Genomic DNA, 22,311 nt, shown 5'->3' on the forward strand with positions numbered 1-22,311 from the left:
ACCGTGAAAGTTGCCAAAATGAGTGAGGGCTGAGGGGGGGCTGCCATGCTACTTCAGAGCCTCCAGACATCACACTGAATTATGTATACAGCACAAACAACTGAAGGGTTAGCTCTTTATCACAGCCCCACACAGGAGTGACCTTGAAACATGTAATGCTTAAATACAGCACAGACAGCTGAAGGGTTAGCTCTTTATCACAGCCCCACACAGGAGTGACCTTAAATACAGCACAGACAGCTGAAGAGCAGACTTCCTTCAGAGCGCCATAGAGTCAACACTGATATACATAAAGCACAAACAGCACAGACAGCTGAAAAGCAGCTCTGCACTAGAATCTCATGCAGACATGGCACCGATACATGTAAAGCAGGAACAAAACTGAAGAGTGAATTTTTGTTGTTTTTAATTCCCAAAATGAGTATAAAAAGAGGCAATAAATATATCTGTTTAAGTTTTGTGGCCTAAGAAATCAAGTTGATAGTTCTCACAATCCAACAAGTTCTGATGCCGGAAGTTTGGAGCTCGTGCTTTTGTTGTTTCCCGATGTCCCGAGTTTTGTTTTCTCTCATGCCACAGATGAAAAAGATTGCACGTCGGCAGCAACAGCAGCAGCAACAGGATCCGGACCAGCTGGGGAGCCAACGTCTGGGCTCGGGCCGGGGAGCCAGCCGCAGCAGCAGACAGAGTAACGAGGACAGTGAGGGTGAGGAAAGAAAGGGCACAGTTGCTCCTGGGGCCTCCCAGCTAATGACTTCTCTGTTCTGCTGGTTAAAAAAAATAAACAAATGAGGAAAAAATATTTTTACTGCAGAGTGGCAATGAAGGAGGAAGCTATGGATGTGTTTTTCTAATGATCATATATTAACAGCTACATTTTTAGCACCTGATGGAGTTTGCTTATACATTTAGGACAGACTCTTCTGCCCCCCTCTCCCCAAAGACATTTTGCAGTGGTCTGAATTAAAGAGCTTGCCACCTGTTTGCTGATTGATAGTTGCATGGCATTCTGGAATCTATCAGAGTATGATATTTTTTAGGGGGTGCGATTGGGAAGGTTTGAGCGGCCTCAGGTTCTAAGGATGTGTCTTTCTCTTATCCCTTCTCCTGTCTCTTATGCTTTGCAGACAGTGGCAGCGTACAAGGACTAGAGGCTCTGATGGTCCCATACGCCCGGCTCCCCCAGCAGCAACTCCTAACCCTGGATCAGAACGGTTATGGCCCGGATCTCTATAGGCAAGGCCTCACCCCACCCCAGCTCCCAGGGGACCATTTGCACCCGTACGGTAAGCAGTCTATTGCACTGGTGTGACACTTTAGAGACGTTGGGGCCTGAAAGGCCTGTGACGTTAAGAGATATCTGGGAGGGAACGAGAGGTGGAATTATTTTCACCAAAAATGGAAAGATCTTACTGTCCTTCACCCCCTCCACCTAGTATTTCCTGATGCTTCATTATCCCCTCCCCCCACCAGGCCCCTGATCATTCTGGTTTTCTTTCTACTCTATAATAAGTTGGAAGGGGGGGGGGGGCTAAACTCCTTTTCCTGGAAGTACAGCCCTAGTGTTTACAGCAAAGAAGAAAGCTTTAATCCCGTTTCTCCCCACAACTCTGCTTATGACCAACCAACTGTTTTGACCTTCCTTACGTCAGACTGTAAGCCCTATGGGGCAGGAACCTACTTCCAGTACCTGAAATGCGACTCACCTTGAGCTCACATCTGAAAGAGCGACTGAAATCCAGAGCCATTTAGACCAGTACTTCTCAACTCAGTCCCGGAGTCCCCCTTGCCAGTCAGGTTTTCAGGATATCCACCATGAATATGCATGAATGAAATTTGCATATAATGGAGGCAGTGCTTGCAAATCAATTGTATGCATATTCATTGGGGATAGCTTGAAAACCTGACTGGCAAGGGCCGAGCTGAGAAACACTGCAACCTGCAAGGAGCCAAGGCGCCACCTGGTGACTGTACACCATTACAGCAACTGTGGTTAGGATTATCGCTGCAGGGCTCACACATACGTCCTGCGATCCACAATGATATAGCAATCTCTCTTTCACCTCTTTGTATACAGAAAAGAATGTATTCTTTTTTTCTCGATTCACAGACTCTGAGGGCGTTTTCCACGACATGGACGGAGACGCTGTGGCCCACCTCGGCGACTGCCTGCTCTCAACCGCCGAGGCTGGCCTCCTCCAGGCCAGGGCGGGCAACCCCATCGATCGGCTGTACTCCATGCAGACGTCCTATTTCACATCCTGACTGCAGCTGCACCGAATCCGCCTTCTGCCCCTGGAGAACGAGCAAAACATTTACCCTCCAAGGATCTGAAATCAGTGAGGGGCAGAGAAAGGGGAGGCGGTGGGGGAGGGGATATTGTTTAAGGATCCTGATGCATACAGACAAGTCATTCCAGGTTTTCCCAGCAAATTCCAGGAACGTCGAGCCACTCTCCAATCTACAGGAGAGGAACCTGAACTGGTATTAGACTCCAGAGGTCAAAGGACGCTCTCTCTTAAACAATATTATGGTTCCAAGTTCACATTAAGACCTTGTCTCCTTTTCTTGCAAGCTCCGGGACCTTTTTACAAAGGGAAGAAGGTTTGGCAGCTTCCAAGGCCTAGTCTCCAAAACCCGTCATGCCACGCGGAGACACAGATGTAAAACAGTTAGAACACAATTCAATTATCACAGGGGTGAAGGGCTTCGTGGCTCTTTTGGCACAGGCATTGCTCTGGCATCAGCCTCAGCTTTCAGATCTGGTGGGACAGTTAGGTTTTGAAAGGAGATTCGCCCACCTCCCTTTTCTGCCGACATGGTATCAGCCCCCCCCCCCTCCTCTTGTTACAAAGGTCAGGGGCATTTCAGAAGCTTTTGAGAAGATAAGTGACCTAAAAGCTAGGTCAAGAGGCTAATTCAAATCCTGCTTCTGCCACTGTCATTCCCTGTGACCATGGGCAAGGCACTTCATCTCCTGTTGCATCAGGTATTCGCTTAGACTGGAAGCTCTCTGGGCAGGGACTGAGTGAACCTGAATCCCTGTCACCACTGTATAGCACTGCACACGTCTGGTAGCACAATGAAATGATAAGTATTAGTATTATTATTGGGGAATTTAGGGGGTGGGAAGGGAGGTTCCTTTTTTTTTGCATGATGAATTTTGGAAATTAAAAACACAAAACTCGGCCTGCAATGTTTTTAAAGCTCTGTAGAATCCAAACATTATCGGTTATGCCATTGGCTTGTGAGAGAGAAAACTGGTTGGAGCCGAGTAGAGAGGCAGCTGAGGACTGTTCTACATCCAGCGCTCCTCAGGGTATCATCACACAGAGCCTCTCTCCTAACACCTCCCCGCTGGCTTTCATCAAAGGAGTCATCATGCCATACTCCCTCCCTCCTAACTCCTCCTCGAGTAGCCAGAGAGGAAGACACCGATTTCCTTCTGCTCCCTTCAGATCTGTTCTCTAACATGATGCCCAACTGTGACCCCCTCACTGAAAAGTCCCCAGTGCCAAGTACCCTCTATGCCACAGACTGCAGCCCCTTTCAGCAGTTCAGCTGTGTTTCAGATAAGATCTCAGGCAGGAAAATACAGAAATGTTTATTTATTCTAGGCAAGGAGAGAGGAGTTTGGATCAGAGTAAAATGAAAGCTGGTGTGAAAATCTTGTTCCGGCTCCCTCCCCCAGGCTGCCAGGAATGCCAAGGCATGGCATTTCCTCCCTTCGCTGGCTGCCATGACGATGACAGTGCCTTCAAAGAATCCTCCTTGTTCAGGGCAGAGGAGCTGGGTCCAGCAAGGTCGTTAAAGATCAGTGCCTGGGGTCAGAACTGCGAGTGTAGGGTCTGGAAAACAAGCGTCAGATGTTCTAAACCCCGGCTCCTGTCATGGACTCTCTGTGGCGGGTCATTTTGTCCCCCTGCGCCTCAGCTCTAATCCCCGGCTCTGTCGCCGACCCTCTGCGTGCGACTTTGAGCGAGTCAATATCACTCCCTCTGCCCCTGGCTTTGTCACCGACTCTGTATGTGTGACCTCAGGTGAGAGAGGGGAGATATGATAGAGATGTTTAAATACCTACGTGACGTAAATGCGCATAAGTCGAGTCTCTTTCATTTGAAAGGAAGCTCTGGAATGAGAGGGCATAGGATGAAGTGAAGAGGTGATAGGCTCAGGAGTAATCTAAGGAAAGACTAAGGAAATGGTGTTGGATGTGTGGAACAGTCTCCCGAAAGAGGTGGTGGAGACAGAGACTGTGTCTGAATTCAAGAGAGCGTGGGATAGGCACGTGGGATCTCTTAGAACAGTGTATCACAAACTGTGTGCCTCCTGAGATTTCAGGTATGTCACAAGGCGCTGGGGAGGAGGAGAGGCACTGACTGACCGTCTACAAGATGTGCATCTTGCAGCGAAAGGCACATCCTGTAGCCAGTGCCTCTCCTCGCGTCTTTCCTGCTGGCACCCCCAGGCCCCGTCTGGAGGGCTTTCGTGCATTTGCGGACATCAACATGATGTCACGCATATGCGTGACATCATCGCGTCAACGTCCGTGCACTTCCTTATGCCTCGAGCCGCGGCCACTACGTTTGTGGGACACTGTCTTAGAGAGAGGAAGAGATAATGGTTACTGCGGATGGGCAGACTGGATGGGCCATTTGGCCTCTATCTGTCGTCATATTTCTATAATGCTCTCTGACCTCACAATGCAGGTGTTGAGCCTTAGCCAATAGGGAGAAGAGGAGATAGTGGATGCTGTGGATGGGCCATTTGGCCTTTATCTGCCATCATGTTTCTATAACCATAAAGCTCTATGCAGGTGTAAAGAGCCCTAGCCTATAGGAAGAGGAAATGCAAATGTTAAGAGCCTTAGCCAATAGGGAGAGGAGGAGATAGTGGATGCTGCGGATGGCCATTTGCTCTATGACCTCACAATGCAGGTGTAAAGAGCCTTAGCCTATAAGAAGAGGAGATGCAAATGTTAAGAGCCTTAGCCAATAGGGAGAGGAGGAGATAGTGGATGCTGCGGATGGCCATTTGCTCTATGACCTCACAATGCAGGTGTAAAGAGCCTTAGCCAATAGGAAGAGGAGATGCAAATGTTAAGAGCCTTAGCCAATAGGGAGAGGAGGAGATAATGGATGCTGCGGATGGGCAGACTGGATGGGCCATAAAGCATTTATCTGCCATCACGTTTCTATGTTTCTTAAGAGAGCAGACAGGTCAGAGAGGTTAAACAAGAACAGCGATTCTACAATTTGAGTTCAAAGGCATGGCGACTACATGAAAATGTGCATTTGCAATACAGAAATTCAAAGGCCAGGTAGTGAAGAGCAAACCCTCACAGGACAGCAGAAAAACCTGATGGGGGGCATTGCAGACAGAGAGAGAAACACACTGTCACACTTGGGGACACTGGCAGGGTCAGAAAGGCCACCAAAAGGGTACAAGGACTGCGCTAAACGCCACACACAGAGACCGAGGGAGTTTCCATACAAGAAGAAAGATGGGAGACACACAAAAGATTACAGCGTCCGGCAGGCAGGAGGGAGCTGTTTATTTAATGGACAAATCAAGTTTCAAGTTTATTTCAAACGGTGATTGTATCGCAATTTCAAAGAGTTCAAAGCGATGTACAATTTAAAATGGGGAAGACAGACAATATGGCTTACGACAGCAACAAAGAGGGAACCGGGAGGAACGGCAATCGAGAAAGGAAAGACACGAGGACCGGATGGATTTGTAAGCGAGGCCTGCGTCTCAAATGCGTCTTTAAACAAAAAGCTTTCTAAATGGTCCTTTCAATCTGTCTAATGTCCTTTCTTCCCTCAATTGTTTTGGCCGTAAATTCCAGGTTTGAGGGGCCATAACTGAAAACCTCCAAGTATTGGAACGATCTCACTACCCCGCTGTGGAACCTGGGCACCCTCCAATTATTCCGCAAACAACTGAAAACCTGGCTATTCTCTAACATATAATTTTATTTCCCTGCTTATATTCCCTTCTATTTATATGCTCCTGTAAATCTCTCTCCTTTTGTTTTTAAGCTTTGTAAACCGTGCCGAGCTCCACTTCCGTGTAGAAGATGCGGTATATAAACTTAAGGCTTAGTTTGGTTTAGTATTAATGCACCTCAGAGAGGGTATGGAGAGAAGATTTTTGTCCTCTGATCTTAGCGCTCTTGAAGGCGCAGAAGGGATAAGTGATCTCTTTAAGAACTGTGGAGCTTTGCAAGTTAGTACCGCTATTTTGTTATGTAATTCTATAATTTATTGGCAACCAATGAGCATTCTTTAAAAGATCAAATTTCCTGGATTTAGTCATGATTTTTATTGATCTATTTCATATATATCACCACAGGCAACCTTTATGATAAGAACATCCCCTCTCTGTGTCAGTGAGCAGCTGTTATACCCAACAAGGACAAACCCTCAAGCACAGATGGAGCCACGAGAGGGTCCAAGGCAGGGTCGGATCCAGTAGCAAGTGCTGTTCCCAACCAGGAAAGACAATATTCAACCCTCTCCCAAGGCCTAAGTCCCAGCCCCTTTCAACCTGGCCTGCCTCCACTGAAGTGGTCACCGTCCAGCTGTCTGCACCTTTCAAGGCTACCTCTCGGATGTGCCCCCCTCCCCACCAGCGAGCAAGTGCAGGGAAGCCTTGCAGCTTTTAATCTCATGGTGGACGCTGACAGATGGAGAACAGTCCCAGGCGGTAGACACGGTCCCTTCCTCCCTCCCTTCACCTCCCAACAAATGTTAAAGGCTGAATATCAAATAAAATAACAATAAGATGAGATTAGTGAGTAAAAGGGCCAACAGCCCCTTCTGGTTGACTGCATAAAAAAAATGAGCATCCAGTCACAGGCCTGTATTTTTAAGTTGAAATGCATTTACCCAGCATCCAGAACCGGATGTTGCAGAATCAGTTACAAATCAGTGCATGTCATAAGAACATGGGACAGACTGAAGGTCCATCGAGCCCAGTTTCCTGTTTCCAACAGTGGCCAACCCAGGGCCCAAGAACCTGGCAGAAACCCAAAGAGTAGCAACATTCCAGAGCTGAGATTGTGATGTCATAACGCCTCATTCCACCAATGCCTAAGAGCCAACCTCAGCAGTGATGTCACAATGGCTTCATTGTCCTAGACTTGGCTCACATAAGATCATAAGAGTTGACATAAGAGGTCACATGCAGAGAGTCAATGATAGAGTCAGGGATTAGGACTCCTAGAGCAGGAAACCTTCGTCTAAAAACACAGGTTTCAAAACTTCTCACCGATGCCTACATCAGAGAATCCAATAGCGAAACAGGGTCCCATCACCTCTAACTCTGCAAATCCGAAATGCATTAAGGAGAAAATCAAAAGCTCTCAAAACTGTACAGCTCTTCACCTTCAGCTTACTTCCCCAACTAGAAAATGTTTTGAGAGGCATCAAGTATCCAGGGTTCACAAACACGGCAGCACACCTGAGACAGCCCCCTCCCTCCTTGGTCTTCAACCCCCTCCTGTACCTCAAGAGATAACCTGCGACAGACGGGCAGGGTGGGGAGCAGGGGATCTCCTCTACCTTCATTAGGCTGGTTTCACCTTCTCAGCACATTGCAGGAAGCGTCCCAGATGCTCTGCACAGTTCTCGGCTGCGGTCTGGTTCTGCCGCAGGCAGCTCTCAAAAGCAGCGAAGGGCTCCGAGCACTCCTGCCGGATCCGCTGGATGATGGGGCTGGGAAGGAGAAAACATTATGATCAAACGTCAAGAGCAGCAATGGGAAAGCCTCAGACACTCACATGGTCTGTAAGCTCTCAGGGAAGAGGACCAGAAAATCACAGAACACTGAGAACAAGAAAGGTTACAGGCTCAGTAACACACGTGTTCAGAGCTGCCTCAGAAAAACATGCATGTGCTGTGGGGGAGGGTGGTCTGAAAAAAAAAAAAAATAACACCCCATCACATCATTTAACGCAGTGGGGTGCAATTCATAGAACATGTCCCAGTTAAAAGTGGCTGCCTCTAGCTCTCAGAGCATGGATGCAGAGTTTCATATCATTCCCGCCTCCCCCGTGTTCTTGGTAACCTCTCTGGGGAAGGGATCCCTACCTGGCAGGGAAAGAGTTAGTGAGACGGGTCAGGGAGCCTGCTTGTCTTACTGTGAGGAAGTGCAGCGGGCCACATTGACCTTCAACAGATGGCAGTCCTCCTGCCAGGATGAGGGCTTGGAAGCCACACACTCCCCATAGGCCTCCATTTCCTTCCTGCAGTACCTTGCCGTCACCTCCAGGGCGGCCTCCCTGAAGAGAGAAAGAGAAACACAGCAGACATGACTGGACCCATCCCAATCCCTTACCATACCTTCGTATCTACCATTTCTAATCCCCAGCTCTGTTACTGACTATGTGTGATTTAATGGTAAATTGCTGTAACTCCCTGTGCCTGATTTTCTAATCCTTAGTCTTCCCTTGACTTTGTGTGTAACCTCAGGCTGAGTTACTGCAACCCTTGTGCATGGATAAAGAGATGGAGGAAATGAAAGAAATTTTGGTGAACCCAGACGGCGTACTGAGCCAAATCGACAAATTAAAGAGCGGTAAATCACCTGGACCAGATGGCATGCATCCCAGGATACTGAAAGAGCTAAAATATGAAATTGCTGATCTGGTGTTAGTGATCTGTAACCATAAGAACATAAGATTTGCCGCTGCTGGGTCAGACCAGTGGTCCATCGTGCCCAGCAGTCAGCTCACCCGGCGGCCCTTAGGTCAAAGACCAGTGTCCTGAGACTAGCCCTACCTGCGTACGAACTTGTCTAACTTTGTCTTGAATCCCTGGAGGGTGTTTTCCCCTATAACAGCCTCCTGAAGAGCGTTCCAGCTTTCTACCACTCTCTGGGTGAAGAAGAACTTCCTTACGTTTGTACGGAATCTATCCCCTTTCAACTTTAGAGAGTGCCCTCTTGTTCTCTCTACCTTGGAGAGGGTGAACAACCTGTCTTTATCTACTAGGTCTATTCTCTTCAGTATTTTGAATGTTTCGATCATGTCCCCTCTCAGTCTCCTCTTTTCAACCAGAGGCCCAGTTTCTCTAATCTCTCACTGTACGGCAACTCCTCCAGCCCCTTAACCATTTTAGTCACTCTTCTCTGGACCCTTTCGAGTAGTACCGTGTCCTTCTTCATGTACGGTGACCAGTGCTGGACGCAGTACTCCAGGTGAGGGCGCACCATGGCCCAGTACAGTGGCATGATAACCTTCTCTGATCTGTTCGTGATCCCCTTCTTTATCATTCCTAGCATTCTGTTCGCCCTTTTCGCCACTGCCACACATTGTGCAGACGGCTTCATCGATTTGTCGATCATAACTCCCAAGCCCCTTTTCTGGGAGGTCTCTCCAAGTACCGCCCCGGACATCCTGTATTCGTGCATGAGATTTTTGTTATCTACATGCATCACTTTACACTTATCCACGTTGAACCTCATTTGCCATGTCGATGTCCATTTCTCCAGCTTGATTATGTCATGTTGCAGATCTTCGCAACCTATTGTTAAAATCGTCCGTAGTACCTGAAGATTAATGCGTGGCCAACATAACACCACATTTTAAAAAGGTTTCCAGGGGTAATCCGGGAAATTATAGTGATTCACAAAATAGTGGAAACTATTATAAAAGAATACAATTACTGAACACATAGACAACCGTTGTTACACTTCTTCGAAGGAATTAACAAACCAATGGACAAAGGGGACCCCATAGACATCGTATACTTAGATTTCCAAAAAGCCTTTGACAAGGTACCCTATGAACGCCTACTATGGAAATTGAAGAACCATGGGGTGGAAGAGACGTACATAGATGGATCAAAAATTGGTTGGCAGATAGGAAGCAAAGGGTAGGAGTGAAGGGCCACTACTCAGACTGGAGGAGGGTCACGAGTGGTGTTCCCGCAGAGGTCGGTACTCGGACCGCTGCTGTTCAATGTATTTATAAATGATCTAGAAACAGGGACGAAGTGTGAAGTAATACAATTCGCAGACGACACCAAACTATTTAGTGGAGTTGGGACTAAAGGGGACTGTGAGGATTTACAAAGGGACCTGAACAAATTAGAAGAGTGGGCGACAAGATGGCAGATGAAGTTTAATGTAGAGAAATGTAAAGTCTTGCATGTAGGAAACAGGAACCCGAAGTACAACTATACGATGGGAGGGCTGGTAATGGGTGAAAGTACCCAAGAAAAGGACTTGGGGGTAATAGTGGACAACACAATGAAGCTGTCGACAGTGCACAGCAGCCTCAAGGTGAATAGAATGCTAGGTATTATCAAGAAAGGTATTACAACCAGAACAAAAGAAGTTATCCTGCCATTGTATCAGGCGATGGTGCGCCCGCATCTGGAGTACTGCGTCCAATATTGGTCGCCGTACCTTAAGAAGGATATGGTGATACTTGAGAGGGTTCAGAAGAGAGCGACGCGATTGATAAAAGGTATGGAAAAGCTTTCATATGCTGAGAGATTGGAGAAACTGGGACTTTTTTCCCTGGAGAAGCGGAGACTTAAGAGGGGACATGATAGAGGCTTACAAGATCATGAAGGACATAGAGAAAGTGGAGAGGGACAGATTCTTCAAACTTTTGAAAACTACAAGAACGAGAGGGCATTCGGAAAAATTGAGAGGGGACGGATTCAGAACCAATGCTAGGAAGTTCTTCTTCACCCAAAGGGTGGTGGACACCTGGAATGCGTACGGTATTGGGGTTCAAGAAGGGATTAGATAATTTCCTGAAGGAAAAGGGGATAGAAGAGTATAGATAGAGGATTACTATACAGGTCCTGGACCTGATGGGCCGCCACGTGAGCAGACTGCTGGGCGTGATGGACCTCTGGTCTGACCCAGCAGAGGCACGGCTTATGTTCTTATGTTTAATGGGAGAGAGTCAGCTTCAGTTCAGCCAAGGGAGGTCTTGCCTCAACAATTTGCTTGATTTCTTTGAAGGTGTGAATAAACATGTGGATAAGGGCGAGCCGGCTGATGTAGTACTTTGTCCCGACTGGGCTCACAATGTAAGTAGAAGAGAGTTCCATACAGTGGAATGAAGAAGAAAGGCAGATCCAGGAAAGAGAAACAGGTAAATGTTCAGAATGTGAGCATGGGATCAGATCAACCCGCTAGCAGAAGAATTTTAAACAACCCTATACAAGACAGGAAGCCAATACCAGTACCAACCACCAAACACAAAAGCAGTTATCATGTGGATATTCTGGGGATGGGGACGGCACTCAAGCAGTTAAATGCTGATTCAGTGTTTAACAGCACAAGGTGACTGCGTAAAACACAGGCCTATTTTCATGCAGTTCATCTTATGAGGTTAAGTGCTGGATCTTTCACTTAACTGCATAAGTATTAGCCAGCTGCATACAACCGGACAACGTACAATATCAGTACAAGATTACAATGTTTTCTGTGCAGGGCCTGGGACTCTGGACCTTGCGTCAATCGAATTTGCTTTTTCAGTTCAGAAAGGGGGTGAAAAGAGTGTTTGAGCACTTTTTAGGTGCCAGCATTGTGACAGTATGAGTCTGAGCAGGTTGGTTTGGGGTTTTTTGCTGTTTTACCCCGTTTTGTACTCGTTTTATTTTTTTTATGATTATGTCTGTGATTTTGTTTCCCGCTTAAATTTGTAGAGAGGCGGGTTATAAATAATCTTAACTAAATAAATATATATTTGGTTTTATTATCCCGTCCGATATCAGTGCGAGTAATAGTAGGGCTAATAGAACTGATAAAGAAATCTTGTAGGAGAATAATATCAGGGGAATCTTGCTCCAAGTATGTCATTATTTTCCTTGCCTTAATGTGGTTGTTAAGGCCCTTGGTGTTTAAAGATATTATAGACAGAGACATCTAATATAACAGGATGATTCTACATTACAGCTAATAAAGCGATAGGGTTCTGGTATCATCATAGCTCTTTGTGACAAGAACAGGACGACCAATGGAGGGGATGAAGAACAAACTGCGAGACCAGGTAAGGCAGCAAAATATAACCAGATATGCTTAGTAAGAACTAACTTTTGGAACATACGTGTCAGTTACCTGCTTGTGATATAAATCCAATTTATAGTTATGGATTACAGAGGTGTATATCAGAAACATGACAAACAGGTATTACAGTGCTGCAGAGTCGGGAGTAGGAAAAACCATTAGTTCATGGTGATCATATGATATGTGCAGATTGCATGTATTCTCGTAACAAGGCAAACCTCCCTTACTCCTAGATCTTCCCCTGACCTAGAACTGAGGACCTGTGCCCTAATCTACTCAAAGACATTCAACTCTGGAATTTGTTGCCAGAGAATGCGGTAAAAGCAGTTAGCTTAGCAGGGTTTAAAAAAAGGTTTGGATGATTTCCTAAAAGCCATTCTTGAGATAGACTTGGGGAAATCCACTGCTTATTCCTAGGATAAGTAGCATAAAATCTGTTTTACTCCTTGAGATCTTGCCAGGTACTTGGGACCTGGGTTGGCCACTGTTGGAAACAGGGTAGTGCGCTTGATGGATCTTTGGTCTGTCCCAGTATGGCAGTTCTTATATATTCTAAGTGTTCAATACATAAATGCGTTACCAGCGAGAAGGGAGCTATATACACAATTATGATCGTGAAAATCCACTGGGGGAATCCAAAGCCATGGAACAGCATGGTTAGTGGAAGATGACCCTCACCAGTACATAAGAATCTAAAAGGATGCTTAGTACTTAGAAAATGAGGAAATGTCAGATCAACAGGTAATATAAACTTCGTTAGGAGAGACCCATCAGATCTAATTAACAGGCTAATGTGTTGTAGAAGGAAAGTGGCCCAATGAGGCTACAATTCAAAATACATCACATAAGATCAACCGGGGCATCCAAAATCAGTATCGCCAGTCAAGTAAGCATCGCAATCTATAGATTAGGCAGAGTTTATCCATTTAGTGACAACATAGTGCTAGGCCAATGAATAAAGGGGGATAACCACTAGAATAATAGGACTAAACACACCTGACACAGTGTTTCCATATGAACAGACTGGCTAATGCTCAATGATCAGAGCTAACAGTATACAATAAACAGCATCGCAACAGCTGAAAGAATGGACTACTCACATTTGCACAAGAAGGAGTTGAAAGAGCAGTTACCCAGCAAAGAAGAAGACGGAAGTGAGAAAAAGGGCGGGAGATGATGAAACCAAGTGGGCGGAGAGAGCATTAGCAAGGGGGCGTGGAACGACACGGGAAGCCAATGCGTGTGTGTAATAGGTAAAAGGTAAATGCACAGAAATTAACAGCAAAAGAATAATAGACCGGAAAAAAGGTTTCGCTGCAGCAAGACAGAGGAGGGAGCCGGCAAGACGGTAAACACCCGGGTGCAGCAGAGGAAAACACTGCATCGCCCTGCTTCCCCCTAATCCCCAGTCTTTAGTTTCCGCCCGTTCCCATCGGTCGGTTTTTCTACAGTTCTCCATTACAACTTTTCTACTCATCACCTTGAAGATGCCTGAATCATCTAAAGAAACGACTGGGATGCAGGAGAAGGATGAACGCACTGGATCCTCATGAATAAGGAGAGAGGAGAAATCGTCATGGCAGGGAACAAAATCTTTTAGGTATTCAAACACATAAGCAGGGGAAGTCAGTCCAAGGACAGGAATGCAATGATATAGTGGTAAAAGATTACCTGAAAGCGTTTATCGTTGACTTCAGTCACGCCATCAAAGTAAAAGTTATCTCCAAGCGAGAGGATAAAATCTATCCCCATCTCCTCTGCTACCCTTCCGATCTCTCTGGCGGTGAGAAGTTCCCGGGGTGTGTGAAAGGGGAAGACAGGGAGCCCGCCCCAGTCTCCAAGTGCTACAAAACGTAGAGATGGCTTGTCGTCTGACTTAGGGAATGCCTGACTGCTTGTTACAGCAAGCAGCAGGACAGACAGCAGACAGGCACACTTCTCCATCTGTGGAGAAACCCAGAAGATTAGGAATTTCAGCTAGCATATTTCGGAGCTAGATTGTCGCTACTTGGATATGAATTAAAGTAACAATGATGTCCCCCCCATACAAGTTACTGATAGCTATGCCATCATTATCTTTTTCTTAGCAGGAAACTACAAAACGATGAACTGACATCACAGGAGGAGTATTATTGGAGGAGCCAGGCAGGAGATTGATTATAAAGAGGAACTGTGACATTACTGGAGGAGTCAGGCATTAGGGGATGGATTATAAAGGGGAACTGTGATGTCACAGACCCTGGAATGTGACATCATTGGAGGAGTCAGGCATTAGGGGATGGATTATAAAGGGGAACTGTGATGTTACAGACCCTGGAATGTGTCATCACTGGAGGAGTCAGGCATTAGGGGATGGATTATAAAGGGGAACTGTGATGTCACAGACCCTGGAATGTGACATCATTGGAGGAGTCAGGCATTAGGGGATGGATTATAAAGGGGAACTGTGATGTCACAGACCTTGGAATGTGACATCATTGGAGGAGTCAGGCATTAGGGGATGGATTATAAAGGGGAACTGTGATGTCACAGACCCTGGAATGTGACATCATTGGAGGAGTCAGGCATTAGGGGATGGATTATAAAGGGGAACTGTGATGTTACAGACCCTGGAATGTGTCATCACTGGAGGAGTCAGGCATTAGGGGATGGATTATAAAGGGGAACTGTGATGTCACAGACCTTGGAATGTGACATCATTGGAGGAGTCAGGCATTAGGGGATGGATTATAAAGGGGAACTGTGATGTCACAGACCCTGGAATGTGACATCATTGGAGGAGTCAGGCATTAGGGGATGGATTATAAAGGGGAACTGTGATGTTACAGACCCTGGAATGTGTCATCACTGGAGGAGTCAGGCATTAGGGGATGGATTATAAAGGGGAACTGTGATGTCACAGACCTTGGAATGTGACATCATTGGAGGAGTCAGGCATTAGGGGATGGATTATAAAGGGGAACTGTGATGTCACAGACCTTGGAATGTGACATCATTGGAGGAGTCAGGCATTAGGGGATGGATTATAAAGGGGAACTGTGATGTCACAGACCCTGGAATGTATCATCACTAGAGGAGTCAGGCATTAGGGGATTGATTATAAAGGGGAACTATGATGTCACAGACCCTGGAATGTGACATCACTGGAAAAATGCTTGAATACTTGAATAAATTCATGTAAACCATTCTGAGCTCCCTTAGGAGAATGGTATAGAATATTGAATAAATAAATGCAAAGGGATTGGTTAGAAAGGAAAACTGCTACGAGTATGTCACAGGAGAAATCAGGAGGGGAGAAAGATTATAAAGGAAAGCTGTGATGTCTCAGACCTTGGAGCGGAGAATTTAGACAGGGCAGCAGGCTCTCTCTCTCTTTCAGAAACTTTCCATCCTAAGAAATCACAAGACTTGCAGAGGTAGTAATGCAGTGAAAACTGACACTGGATAATGTATCATTACACAGTGGAGTCTCGTAATTGCAGCATGTCTACTACTGTATTCACTGATTTCCACTCAAGGACATCTTGTATACAAAGATGGGCTCCTGGAAATTTGAAGGATTTCGCTGCTTATCAGCTATGAGTGCCGTTCAAGGATTTTGGACAAGGTGGGTATTCATTCTTGGTGTTATGTGTGGGTTGGACCTGGAGAGTCAGCTGACAGGATCTAAGGACAAAAGTGTTTTAAAAGAATTAGTTTGGGAAAATTGAACAATTCCTGGATTTGCTGAGACAATCTACAGGGTGAGAAACTGTGATTGATCTTTATCTGCTACTTTTTTATTTTGCTGTTGTGCAAAGTGAGATCTAGGGCGAAACAGTTTAGGTAAAGCTGCAGGTAATAATTAGCAATGTATTAAAAAAAATTTTCTTTTTATTTGCTTATAATGTCATTTGAAAGCTGCTTGATGTTAATACAACTTTAATTTAATTCTTTATATGGGGGGGGACAACACCTACGTCAACAGTAAAGTTAGAATAGGGTCATTAAATCCAGTGGCGTATCTGGTATATATGACAGCAAGTGCTGATCATTTTGTAACAACCCCCTCCTCTATAGAAAAAAATATATTTTTAGTAATAATCCATGAGTCAACAAGGAAAAGGCAGCATCTTAAACACTGCAGTGTTCTCCCTGGCGTGTTTTAGCCGGGCGCTCTGCCTAGGGGAGCGCCTGGCTGTCATCTTCCATCCACAGATCGCCCTGCTCATCCCACTACCAGTTTCAAGTTTCTTTATTTTGGATATACCGTCTATAAAAATACATGTCTAGATGGTGTACATTATTAAAAAATGATAGAAAACAATTAAAATAAGTAAATAAAAAACAATAATTTATCAAATATTAAAAAAATATTGGACAAATCCAAATTAACGTACATGAAACGGAAGGAAAGTAAGGGAGGGGGAAGTAAAATTAATAAAAAAGGGCGGTAAATGAGGAGCGGTAAAGACATTAAGAAGGGGGATTCACTTCAGGGAGTTAAAAGGTGTTCTCCAATCGAAAGTCTAGTGGGAGGGCATTCCATACCAGCATCGAAGCCGCGCGCCAATCCTCTTCCCTGCCCCTACTCCTTCACCGTGAGCAGGGAGGGGTAATTTGCATAGCATTTGTGGCACGCGGCCTGGAGCGTTATGCAAATTACCCCTCCCTGCTCACGGTGAAGGAGTAGGGGTGGGGGAAGCAGCTGAGGTAAGGCCCCGCCCGTCATGAGGGCCCCGGTGGCGGCAGAGTTGCATCAGGAAGAGAGAATAGGTCCTGGATCAAAAGCAGGTTTACCATAAACAGAAAAAGCCCAGCAAAACAGATTTTCAACTTTTCAGCAATATCATTAGGATTCAGCATTCTGGAGGGCAGTTAACAATTGTGAATCCCAGAGCCTATAAAAGTAGAAAATGGGAAATGCACCAGAAAGATGGATATGACAAAAAAGCACATTCTTCCTGATACATTGTGAACCGGGATTGGGGCAAGTAATTCACCCTTCTGTGATTGCGAGTATAGCGCTCCCCAATATGCTGAGCAAATCAGTCAAATGCCACCAAATGGAAAAGTCATAGAGATGCTGGATCTTGGCACCGGGGGCGGGCACAGAAAAGGACCTTGAGGAGTGGCGGGAAAGCAGACTTGAACCAAAAGGGGGGGGGAGGGGAAGACAGGGCAGATGCTGGACTAGAGGGGAGAGAGAGGAGAAACACCCTGAACCGAGGAGAGAGAGATGCCAGGCCCTGGGGAAGGGGAAGACAAAGAGAATGAGAGAGAGACGGAAAGACCTGGATCAAAGGTGGGAGGACTCAAAATGTTAGCAGAAGGAAGATAGAAAGAGGGAAAAACCAGAAACAAAGGAGAGGTAGAAGAGAGGGGGGCAGATGTTGGACTTGGAGGTTGTAGGGTGAAGGAAAAAAGCAGACTTGACTGAGTAGGAAGACAGGTGGGAGATGCTGGACACGGGGTGGATGCAGTATGAAGAAAAAGTGTAGTTACTTACCTGTAACGTAGGTTCTCCGTGGACAGCAGGATAGTCAGCCACATATGGGTGTTGTCCCAACAGCTCCCAATTTGCGGATAAGCTCTCCAATAGTCTCTCAGTGCCCTCTTCCTTAGCTTGTGCACGTGGAGACAGGCGGGCACAATTCATGAGGATCCAGTGTACTCATCCTTTTCCTGCAGCCCGGACATTTCTTTGATGTTTCTGGCATCTTCAAAGTCTTGATTGTAGACAAAATGGTGATGGAGAGCTGTGGAAAAATCTGACCGATGGGAACGGGCGGAAACTAAAGACTGGGGATTAGGGGGAAATGGGTAGGGCTCAGGCTCAGAGAAAAAAAAAAATCTCTCTGAGCTATTGGAGAGCTTATCTGCAAATTGGGAGCTGTTGGGACAACACCCATATGTGGCTGACTCATCCTGCTTGTCCTAGGAGAAAGGAGGTTCTGGATATTGGAGTAATAGGTAGAAGACAGGAAGGAGGGACAGAAGTGGCAGATAGACTGAAGAGTTTGGAAAGAAAATGAAAAGACAGAAGAAAGCAGAACAAAATGGGCAGACAATTAGTGTCTGAGCCAGGTAAAATAGATGGCATCAAGATCTCACATAGATTCCTGTTTCTCGTATGGGCAATAGTAAGCCTCGCCTTTAAAGCATGAATGGCGACCAGGCAACATCAACAATATTTTATATAGGGAAGAAAAGAGACTCAGTTATCAGCTTAATACCCTTCACTATTATGGTCTGAATGCTGATATTTATTATATTGCCTTTTTTAAACATTTATTTATTTAAATACATATTTTTTTCACTTGCAGTCCATTCGTTGTCCTTTCTGATGTTTTCCACCAGATGGCGCCATTGTAGTTGAAATACTGTATCTTTTACTTTGCAGCCTATTCACATTCACTTATATAGAAAAGGGTAAACTTAGAAAAAATCAACAAAAAAGAGTAATAAAGAGAATATGTTGAAACAAACAAATCACTCTAGATGATACTTGTAAGTATGCTGTATAGATGGTATAATAGATGTGCAAAAAAGTTTTATATGCTCAGAATCATGGAGGGGAAAACCCCCAACACTACCGCCTCACCGCCCAATCATCGCATATGAAAAAATGAGCAACAGATTTATATTGCAACTGTCAACAGTGAGATCGATTGGCGTGCCTTTCTATAGTTATTTATTTGGGGGATGAAAAATATTTTTTATATTTTTGTGCAGTATTCTTTGTAATTATTACAAAATTCCCCCCCCCCCCTTTTTATTTTATAGCTTTTTATCATTTCAATTTGGTATTTCCTTATTCGCCAGTGGTTGGTTGGTTGCGTGACCACGTGACGTCTTGCACGTGGTGACGTTGGAGGCCTTTAAATTCATGGCGGTTTTTCCGCCTTTGTAACATCAATAAGATAGAAGCTGTGTGAAATGCTCTCCGTTTTTTACGTGAGACATGTGTTACTACTTTTGGTGAGTCCTATCCCTTATAGCCGAGAGCCATGTTTTTTAGTATAAATTAGATATGTTTTAACATTAGTATGAATAAAGTATTAATTCGTTTAATTTTTGTATCTTTTTAGAATCTTTGACGCCCACCATATGAAAACTCTTTATATATTTTCATTGGTTCCCTGAGGCAGGAACGAAACGTGGCACGTCGGAACCTGCAAACTAAAAAGATAAGTTTACTGAGTTCTTTTGAATGATATGACGTACACCATTTAAGATCTTTAGCCCTTTTTTTGGCATCTTTATTTATAAAGTTACAATATAAATCTGTTGCTCATTTTTTCATATGCGATGATTGGGCGATGAGGCGGTAGTGTTGGGGTTTTCCCCAGTCCACCTCCATGATTTTGAGCATATAAAACTTTATAGTTTTTAAATCTTCCCCTCCCACCGAAGGCTTGCATGTTCCCCTCTTCTTTGCAGTATCCTCCAGTTTCCACCCTGGCCTCCCGGACTTAGTTTCAGCTAATTACCGCAGCCTGCAGAGAGGATCGCCGGTGCTGTAGCGTTCCTTGCAGGCTGCCATTGGTCTTCGCAGCATGTGCCCTCTGCCGCAGTCCCGCCCCTCCTCTGATGTCAGGGGCAGGATCGCAGTAGAGAGAACGTGCTGCTGAAGATGACGGCAGCCTGCAAGGATCACTACAGCACCGGCAATTCTCTCTACAGGTTGCGGTAATTATCTGAAGGTAAGAGTGGGAGGTCAGGGGGGAAGCCGGAGGACGCTGCAAAGAGCAGACAGCACTAGTACAGACTGCGGGCCGCTAAATAGTACCTGGCGGGCCGCAAGTTTGAGACCACTGATCTAGAGTGATTTGTTTGCTTCAACATATTCACATTCGCTGGCTTTTTTTACCGTTTCCACCAGATGGCGATATTACTACATTACTATTATACATATATTTTCCCCATCAGTTTCAGCTTATTTAAATTGTATGTTTATTTTCTCGCCCACCATTTATCTACAGGTTGATTTTTATTTTATTTTGCTATGTATTTGTGGGTGTTTTCTGTATTGACTATGTAGCTGTTGCATTTCACCTTTTGTTCATCGATGCTTTCTCCGCTTATTTGCATATTTTGTCGTACTTTGTGTTGTCTGGATCTTCTCTTGTGATATATGATGACTTACCCCCTCTTCTACGAAACTGCAATAGCAGTTTTTAGCACGGGGAGCCGCGCTGCTCCCCGCGCTAATAGAAGAGTGTCAAGTCTTTTCTATGCATGTCCCTTTGGGATTGTTTAATGTCTTCAGGCATGCGCAGTTCCTTTTTCTCGCTGACCTCTTTTGGTTCCGCTCCAAACTGGTTGCATCATTAACTGTGTCATAAAGTTTGATTGTATTTGTTTTTAAGGTGAGGCAATGTTGACAAGAACAGAGAGAGTCATGAGCTTGATGCCCTTCACCTTTTCTGTCTGAATAATAATAACAGTTTATATACCGCAGGACCGTGAAGTTCTATGCGGTTTACAAAGATTAAAAGATGGTACAAGTTGAATGAACTTAACAGAGGTGAAAGATAGAGACTTTAAAAAATATTATATATTACTTTTTTAATTTAAGTTATTTTTATTGAATATAAGGAAATACAATAAAAAGCAGAAATGAAAGAACAGTTATTTATTACATTTCTTTTCACTTTGCAGTCCATTCGTTGCTTTTTTTGATTGCTTCCACTAGATGGCGTTAATACCACATTATTTGGAAAATCTTTCAGTTTAGTCAATTCATCGTTTGTTGTCTTTTTCACTATTTCCACTAGATGGCGATATATACTACATTATTATTATCCAGTATTTCCTATTACACATATAGATATTTTTCAGTAGTTTCAGCTTATTTTAATTTTATTTTCTCACCTACAACTTGATTTTTGTATTGTGCTATGTAGATGTGGGTGTTTTCTGTATTGCCTCACACTCACTAACCCTCTCTTCTATTAAACTGCGCTGTTTGTAGCGCAGTGAGCTGCGCTGAATGGCCGGCGCTGCTCCTGACACTCATATGAACTCTATGAGCGTTGGGAGCAGTGTGGGCCATTCAGCGCAGCTCCCCATGCTAGAAACTGTTAACACAGTTTTGTAAAAGGAGGCCATAGAGTTCCTATGAGTGTCGGGAGCAACGCGGGCCATTTAGCGTGGCTCTCTGCGCTAAAAACTGCTAGTGCAGTTTGATAGAAGAGGCCCCAAGTCATTGAGATTTGTGTGTGTGATAGAGGAAATATAAATCCCACTTGATAAAAGCGTCACTTTACCTGCAAAGGACTGCGTAGCTCACATCGATAACTCAGCTTTTTTGATATGAAAAGTGGAAGACTTGAAGTTCCCTCTCAGCTCTCACTCCTCCTCTGTCTGACAGCAGTGACTCTGGGCAACGGCCAGGGATGGATTTCCGATGGGTGATCTGTGCCTAGAGGTGTCTTTTGCCATGACTTTAAAGAGGGAGCTGTTGGAGGGGGTTCCACATCCACTTTATTTGGTTTTTAGAATTTTAATTTGTCTATTACAAATAAGTTCAGAATAAACAATAACTCTGACAGAGTCTCACAGGGTCCACTATCTCCAGAAACTGATGAAAGCAGATAAAAAGCTCTAATAGGAGGGAGAGCTCATATCATGCTGGGAGGAATAAAGATTAGAGCAGGAAGAGAAGGCAGTCAAAAATCAGCTTAGGGGCAAGTGAGATGTGAATGGAGCCTCCCCCCCCCCCCCCCAACACAGAGCTCTATTAATGGACCTCGCTCCTGCCCCGCAATATCGCCAGTGCCAAGACCCTCTCTCTCACACCCACCCAGCTCTGCCAACACACCTCCTTTCTGCTCTGCTGTTCCAGTTCTGAGACCCTCACACAGACAAAGAGATCCCTCTGCCAATGCATCTCTCTCCTTCCCTGGTACGGAGACCCTCATACACAGAGCTCTGCCAAAGCACCTCATTCCTGCCCTGCAGCACCCTCTCTACTGCCTTCAGCTACCTATTGCATTCATTCTCTACATGTATCATTTCATTTGTCATACTTGTGTATCACATTCTTACAACTTCTAGATGTGAGATGGTCGCATGAGACTGTTGAAAATCTGCTTTCCAGTTATCTGTACTGTGTTCATGAGGTTATGACTATCAAGGGGGACACTTGCATAGGGCTCTGAAGATCTGCTCTTCAGCTATCTGTGCTGTATACAAACTGTGAACCTTCCAAACTTAGTTCCAAATATATTTTCTCAATCAAATCTTCTTTCACGTTGAATTGCATGCATTCAAAGAAGTCAGTGGTACTCT

The 22,311-nt window shown here is 45.0% G+C and overlaps 2 protein-coding genes across 4 annotated transcripts in view; one reads left to right on the forward strand and one right to left on the reverse strand.

Moving 5' to 3' along the window:
* Nucleotides 1-4,110, forward strand: part of LOC117350134 (LIM homeobox transcription factor 1-beta-like) — a 41,124-nt gene extending 37,014 nt beyond the window's left edge. Inside the window, exons 7-9 of the mRNA XM_033924162.1 lie at nucleotides 580-706; nucleotides 1,128-1,286; nucleotides 2,111-4,110. Coding sequence (XP_033780053.1) covers nucleotides 580-706; nucleotides 1,128-1,286; nucleotides 2,111-2,265 — 441 coding nt within the window. The 3' untranslated portion in view covers nucleotides 2,266-4,110. The remainder of the gene's footprint in view (nucleotides 1-579; nucleotides 707-1,127; nucleotides 1,287-2,110) is intronic.
* Nucleotides 383-13,191, reverse strand: LOC117350135 (coiled-coil-helix-coiled-coil-helix domain-containing protein 5-like). Of its 3 annotated transcripts, none has more exons than XR_004537248.1 (4): nucleotides 13,137-13,191; nucleotides 8,147-8,287; nucleotides 7,513-7,721; nucleotides 383-764 (listed from the first exon to the last, which is right to left on the reverse strand). XR_004537248.1 is itself a non-coding variant. In XM_033924164.1 (4 exons), coding segments are annotated over exons 1-3 (291 nt in total). In that variant the 5' UTR covers nucleotides 13,139-13,191; the 3' UTR covers nucleotides 383-764; nucleotides 7,569-7,573. The 3 variants fall into 3 exon arrangements, 2 of the variants coding, with proteins under 2 accessions (XP_033780055.1, XP_033780054.1); XM_033924164.1 differs by having other exon boundaries at nucleotides 7,569-7,721; XM_033924163.1 differs by having other exon boundaries at nucleotides 383-767; nucleotides 7,569-7,721.
* Between the last annotated feature and the right edge of the window lie 9,120 nt (nucleotides 13,192-22,311).

This window comes from Geotrypetes seraphini, chromosome 16 (assembly GCF_902459505.1).
Source record: "Geotrypetes seraphini chromosome 16, aGeoSer1.1, whole genome shotgun sequence".
NCBI lineage: Eukaryota > Metazoa > Chordata > Amphibia > Gymnophiona > Dermophiidae > Geotrypetes > Geotrypetes seraphini.